Source organism: Syngnathus acus, chromosome 1, assembly GCF_901709675.1.
Source record: "Syngnathus acus chromosome 1, fSynAcu1.2, whole genome shotgun sequence".
Taxonomy (NCBI): Eukaryota; Metazoa; Chordata; class Actinopteri; order Syngnathiformes; family Syngnathidae; genus Syngnathus; species Syngnathus acus.
The window spans coordinates 4972344-4979227 of record NC_051087.1 but is presented as its reverse complement, the minus strand read 5'-3'; the positions used below and the strand labels follow the sequence as shown (position 1 = coordinate 4979227).

Genomic DNA, 6884 nt, shown 5'->3' with positions numbered 1-6884 from the left:
CTTCTTTGCCCACCGCTGTGAAAAGAAGGGTCTCCTAAGTGCATATGAAGTGTGTGCTCATTTTAGTCTTCATGATTCTTTTAAAGAGTCACGGAATGCCATGCACCCGCAGGACGAAGACGAAAAGGAAGATGGTGAGACAATAGATAGGAGAGAAAGAGTTGATGAGCATGTAACGGCGCAGGATGTGTTGTTATGTTGATGTGACCAAGGAGGGGGAGAATGGAGGTGGGGGGGGGGGGGGGGTCCCCGTGCCAGCTCTTAATTACTTTAATTGGACTCATTAGCTAAGTGAGCATGAGAGACATCACCTGCAAGGCATGTGAACACACCTGTCATAGCAACATATTCTCATCATCATCATCATCGTCGTCCGGTATCGTCATCTACATCCCCCTCCGCCTGCTGCCGCAAAGCAGCAACAAGCCATGAAACAAAATAATTAATGAAAAATGATGGAAAAAAAAAATCAAATGCGGTTTTGAAAATACTAATAGTCCATGAAAAATAATGAAGATATATATGAACTTTTTATTGCTGAAAATTGCTTTAACGGGAAAACAAGGCCATGTATCACTAACAGGATGATTTGAGGTATTTTTGATCATGGATATGAAAACACTTTTTTCCATTTTATCCATTCATTTCGGAGAAATATTGAAATAACTAAATGTTGGGATAATTTAAGTGAAGCCTTAGACCTAACACTAATGGAATCTCAAAGGCCTACTTTTGAGGAGGAATTTGGGTGCCCCTCTCCATGTCTTGGTGGGAGTCACTTGAGTTTTTGTCCATTAAAAATCATTGTACAAAAATAATGGAGCAACCAACCTCACAATGTGAATAGCTCAACATCTGTAAACATCATTAAACAACTTGCCTTTCCATGGCTGACTTAAAAGAGCAAGAAATGAGCAACCCCTGCAGCTAAAATGCCGTTTCTGTCACGTCTGTCTGTTTTCTCGCATAAGTCACTAAAACATCCAAACACAATTGAAATCTGTAGAGTTATTTTAACTTACATTTCTCCTGAAGTCCACTTATGGGGTACTCCCTCCGCCGCCTATTCCGAAAAGGAGGTGCCCCACTCGGCTGAAGGGTCGGCCTCCTCGCTAGAAGTCCGGTGCTCCCAATCTTTCCATTTCCAACTTTTAAATTTCCACAAGGCGACCTCTGGGGGTTATCTCGGCCGTTATATATCCGAAATTGATGCATGGGCGTCTGTGTGTAGCTTTTGGGCTGCTGATTGACGGCGGGTGTCTGCAAAACACAAGCCCATATCTGGCTATAAGAAGCTGATATCATTCTGCTCATTGTCTATTTAGCCGTCGAAAAGCTAATTCTGCCTCAGCAAGACAAAGGAGCTAGTGCAGAGATGGGAAATCCAGTTACATAAAGTGAGGTTTGGCAATTTGGCTTAAGCTACAGGTTTTTTGAAGGAATTGGTCACCATTTTAGACACTGGGTGACAACAGAACCTGACAAACAATCAAGCCAGGCATGAGGCCTACAATGCTTGCCTGCCTGATATATACAGGTTGCGAGGAAAAAAAAAAAAAACAGGAAGTGAGAATTAACAGTGGGCGGGGCATGTGTCACAAGTGCCTTTCCTTATGAGAAGTTGTGAGCAATATTAAAAGACAATATTGATTTTAGAACTAGTCGCAAATGTGATCAAATGCAGTATTTTCACAGCTGCATTAGTATATATTGTTGTTTTTTTTTAAATAAAAAAATGGAATGCTTTACCAAATAACAGTTAAAGAGCAACTGGAGAAATGAGGCCTGAATGGTGCTATAAAAAAACATTTCCCCAGCTTGTAAATTTTACATATGACACTTTACTAAAAACCTTTTTTCCTAATATGTGGCAAAAGAATCACACAATTTTTTTTAACCTGGTAGTTGTGGTCAAAGCAAAGAAGGACATCACCAATGACAAACTTTGATGTGGTCCAGATCACCAGGTCTCACCTAACTGCGTCATGCTCCGTAGCCAACAGGCAGCCTGGTGGGCTGGCGGGCTGGCTGGCATCCAGACAGAAAGGCTGGCTGGCTTCGTCCAGGGTACCTTTGCCAGCAAAGTCAACTCTGGCCAGCTGGTCCAGACTCGCACCACACACTGGGCATGTAGCACCGCATCAGTGGGGAGGCAGAACTTAGCCGTGGTCCAGACACCCTGACGGCCAGAACCTGACACCTCCAGCACTAAAGCACCACTGGGGGAATGTAGGTGACAAGATGGCGTCTGGCGAGTGGCGAATGGCTGAACATGACGTTAATATTATTGCTGCTCCATCGTTACAATTCCTTGACTGAGTGCAAGCTGGACCCCTGTTTACTTTCACTTCCTCGTGCCATATCCAAGGGTTAATCTCCTAAATCTGGTCCGGACTACTGGGCCGAAATAGAAGCAATAGAGTCCCCTAGTGGATGAAAGAAGTCTTCCACTTCTCCATCAGTGACATGCGCCTTCGTGAGGTATATTTCAAATTTATTCTAAATTCCCCCAGCACACCACAAAAATGTTTTGTTGAAAAAAAACTTTATGTGCTTTATAAGAACAGGAGTTTATGATATCAAATAAAAAAGAATGAAATCACAAATCATTAATTGCATTAGTTGAATAGCCATTTTGCTGTTCCTTCTGGTATGCCAAACGTGGCCACTTGGGGGCAGTATAGGTCGGATAAACAAATGTGCTCCTCGCAGATGATAAAGAATATATGACTGAGTACGTTGATGTCTTACAAGTTTATTTAGTTGTGTGATCAAGTCAGTACCTTAAAATACCCATATCTCAAATAATAGTTTATATTTAAAAAAATAACCCTTGAATCAAGGGAACCTAATCTAAAGCTGACTAATTGAAGTTATAGGCCTCACTATCTTCATCATGGTGTGACCTCGCTCCGCCTTGATGCAGTGCCCCCCCCCCCCCCCCCCCCACACACACACACACACACAACACACTCCTCCCAGCAAGTTGCATGTGTGACAGTTAAAAGGCGCTCAGAGCAGGCAGCTTCGTTGTGCTGTTTTAAAGCGCTAACTAGGCCACTTAGCACCCTGTGACGCTGATCTGATCCCCGAGGCGGCGGACTTGGCACCGGGCCCCCCTCCTCATTTTTTCGTTCCTTGCGTTCCCCTTCGCCATGGGAACCAGGCCGTCCTTAATGACGCAGGAGTGCTCTGCGAAAAAAGGCCTGACATCTGTCGCGCTAAGTGGTGCGCTTTCTTGTTTGCACCTTGTTTGTTCCACCAACAAGCTCCCTCTCTCTCTCTTTTTTTGGATCGAGAGACAAAAGGAACGACGAGATGATTTTTCTGTGTAAAGTTGACTGTGGGGAATTTAAAAAAAAAAACGAGCCTTGAGTTCAAAACAAGTGGCACCTAATTCCTCCTCTTTAAGACCTGAGCAAATATTTGTCCCATCAATCTTGAAAAATATAGCCATCAACCCAAAATGCTAATCACATGCTAATGCAATCTGGGGTAACTCAATGCCCCCCGCCCTCACCACCCGCAGCGCAAATGAGCGCTTTCACTTTTGCCGAGAGCCCCGCGTGAATGCAAATGGCCGCCTAAGCAGGCATTGGGACGGTGTGCCAAGGCGACGTAAAGAGCCCCCTTCTTTTGACGCTCCTCTGGGAGTCCATGTGCGGGATGAGTTCACTTTACCAAGCCCAGGTGCCAGGCTATAAATGAATAATAGGTTTTATGGGAGCACATAATCAAGCGCACCCTCCGGTTTGGAGCGCATCTGTGGTGAATGATGCTCAAATTCCCACAACTCCATTGAAAGGAGGATTGGCCATGAGAAGAGGTGCTTCCTATACATAATTCAAGGGGAGCATGCTGAAACAATTATGTTTGCTTACTGCTAAGTACCCAGGCCTTGCTCTCACTTGGAAGTGCGATGTGCTAAAAGTGTGCAGAATGAGGCTTTTTAATAAAACATAGGAGCTGAGAACTTGCATGCAGGAGTGGAGATGTTGAAAGAGGGAAGGGGAGGGGAGGGGGAGTTACAACAACAAACCCTCTTTATGTTCTCACTAGAGCTTTGCATACAAACTAAATTGCATTTTTAATTCAGAGTTGGCAGGAAAAGAAGAGGCAAAGAGCGGGTGGAACAATCTCTTTTTTTGTTTTTAATGGATCACAATATTTCCCTCTGGAAACGTCAAAGGTCGTCTTAACGTAGACACATGTCCGTTGTGGACTGTCTGGAAAGTGTTTAGCTTGAATAAGCATCGTTAGCCTTCTGAACAACACGTTCAGACTTCAGTCGATTAGAAAAACATATTTTTAAACATGTTTAAATTTTTTGGGGTATTTATTTCACCAAAATAAAATTTTGGGGGGATTTAAATAATTATCGGGATTTTGTACAAAACAACCCTACCTGGCGGGGGACTTTCAAAAAACATTTCATCTGATGCTGCAGATGTTGCATAATTAATAGTATCCCAATTAGAATATTTTTTTCCGTATAATGGAGGTGAGATGACATTGAGAATAATGATGACTCCAAATTGCACCATCTCCTCAATTCTGCTGTAAAGCACTCACAAATGTGGTGAAGGCTCCTCTGGGTTCTTCTCCTCACGGCCCGTCTCGCACTTGCACTCCTCCACCAGCATCACTCGCCGCTGGCGGACCTCAGCGCCGCACTGCAGGGGCACAGTGACGGCGCGGGCCTTGGAAGGGCCACATCGGGAGCAGGGAGCGCGCTGGCGGAACCCCTTGCTGGCCGGGTCCACCTCGACTGGGACGAACAGGGAGCTGCACTGGCCGAAACACAGCTTATTGTGGATGCTCACTGTGCTGCAGCCCTCTGCTGTCACTCGCTGGTTGGCAGGCACACAGATTTAAGGCAGTATTAATATTTGGCAATATAGCTACACCAAGTCAAAACAATAAGCCAAGAACAGAACAAATGGAAAAAAATAATATCCTTGTGATTAATGTGGCGTAAATGCACATTGACGACAGTAGGGGGCAGCGGTGCTCTTTTTTTCCAGATGTTTTCACATTTTTGATGCTACAGAAAAAAAAAGTTATTACAAAGTTGAATTGTGTGGAAAGACTCACTTTCTGGAAACAATAAGGATTCTAGTTTTGACGTTTTAACAATATGGTTACCTTTTATGTTCACTTTAAGTGACAGGTAGTATATAGAGATTCAAACCCAGAATTCAAGAAGTGTGAGGCAGCTGTCCTATCCACTAAACAATTTCTACTTTCATTATATCCTGTGAGAAAGAAGATCAAATTGTGTGTGGTGGATGTTACCTGGATGAAATGAACAGCAGCGCACGTCTGTTTGGCATCCTTAAGATTGGCGGGCAAAGACACGGGCATCTTGTCTCCTTTATCGACGGCCCTCTGCCACATGTGCAGGCCTTGTCTCTTCTTGTGCTCCGTCTCAACTGGTCTTTCAGGCTGAAGGTGGCGCAGCGGGCTCTCAGCAGCCTTGAGGGCCGGTCCGGGCCGCCCGTGGGACAGGAAGGCGGGGAAGGGCGGTCTGGCGCTCCGGGTCTGGCCTGTCCTTCCAAAAAGCCTGGATCGGGTCAGAGTGCGTGGGTCCAGCTGGAGCACCCTCACTAGGCCACGGACAGGCTCGCCGGGTCCAGCACCGGATGACTCAAAGTCAACTTTTGACACTTTTCGGGTGTGCTCCAAAGTGTTGCGAGGGAATGGGAAAGACGTCGCCCAAGTAGAGAAAAATACCACGATGATCATCTGCAACATCATGATGATAAAATAATTAATTAACAAAAAATATATATTCAATTTGAATAAAACTAAATGCAAAATGGTAGAGATAAAAAATTCTAGGGAGGTGGTTTGGTCCAAGGTACCCAAATGGTGACCTTGCTGTCAGTGCTGCGGTAAAGTGAAGGAAGGAGTGCTTTTATACACAATGGTGGCTCTTACCTGCACTTGAAAGGAAAGAAGGTGTCACATTTCCCACACAGCAGCAGACGTCACAGCGAGCTTCAAAAGGCAGGCAGCAATTTCAGGATAACAAACAAAAAAGAAAAACATATATATGGCAAATAGCAAGATAAATGAGTTCCTTACCTGTGCAAGTACCTCTGTTACAGCCAACATTAGATTACAGTGACATAGTAGGCATACGTGTTCATTCAAGAAATAAGGCAGATTTATTCCATAAAGTATTATGCAATACTGTGGTAAGCCACTCTAACATTATATACACAGTGTGAACATTAACATTACACCTAGATGAAGGAAAACAAGACTATAATTAATGAAGACAGAAATAAAAAAAATAGAAAATACATCAAAGTTAAAAAAGAATGAGTAACTGTACTGTAATTAAAAGTTCAATACAACTGAACTGTTTTCTTTGATAAAAATGTCGTATTATTTTAATATGATACCATTTAGATTTTATTACACAAACATAGTGTTTCATTATTTTTTGTTTCTCATAATGAGAAACAAATCTCACAAATCTGTGGTTTTCCTGAATTTTTTCGTCATATATATATATGTATATATTTTTTTAAGCGTAGTGTACAAAAGGTAAATGTAAAAGCTGAGAAGGCTGATTGGACTAAGCTATCAGGGTCTTAACGTGCGGCGTCACGCCTCGTCCGGCGTTCTCACGCGCTGAAGGCTGTAAAGCCATAATGACTTTATGTGACAGTCAAGTCACCTCCTGCTCACTGATTCCCACAACAGCAAGAACAAGTGCTGAAATGAGCTCCCATCATTATTACTGCATTACACTTCAGTGTGGTCCACACACCGTGACCTGATCACACGCCGGACCGTCAAAGATCCAACAGTGGCACTGTTTAACTTTCTCATGGAGGTCTACAGGTGTTAGAAGACATTGCAGGCCTCCCAGA

The 6884-nt window shown here is 43.7% G+C and overlaps 1 protein-coding gene across 1 annotated transcript; it reads right to left on the bottom strand.

Moving 5' to 3' along the window:
* Positions 1-4488: 4488 nt before the first annotated feature.
* On the bottom strand, positions 4489-5757 carry dand5 (DAN domain family, member 5). Its single transcript, XM_037249568.1, has 2 exons — positions 5296-5757; positions 4489-4850 (listed from the first exon to the last, which is right to left on the bottom strand). Exons 1-2 carry the CDS (start codon positions 5755-5757, stop codon positions 4569-4571), a joined length of 744 nt encoding a protein of 247 aa, XP_037105463.1. The 3' UTR covers positions 4489-4568.
* Positions 5758-6884: the final 1127 nt, after the last annotated feature.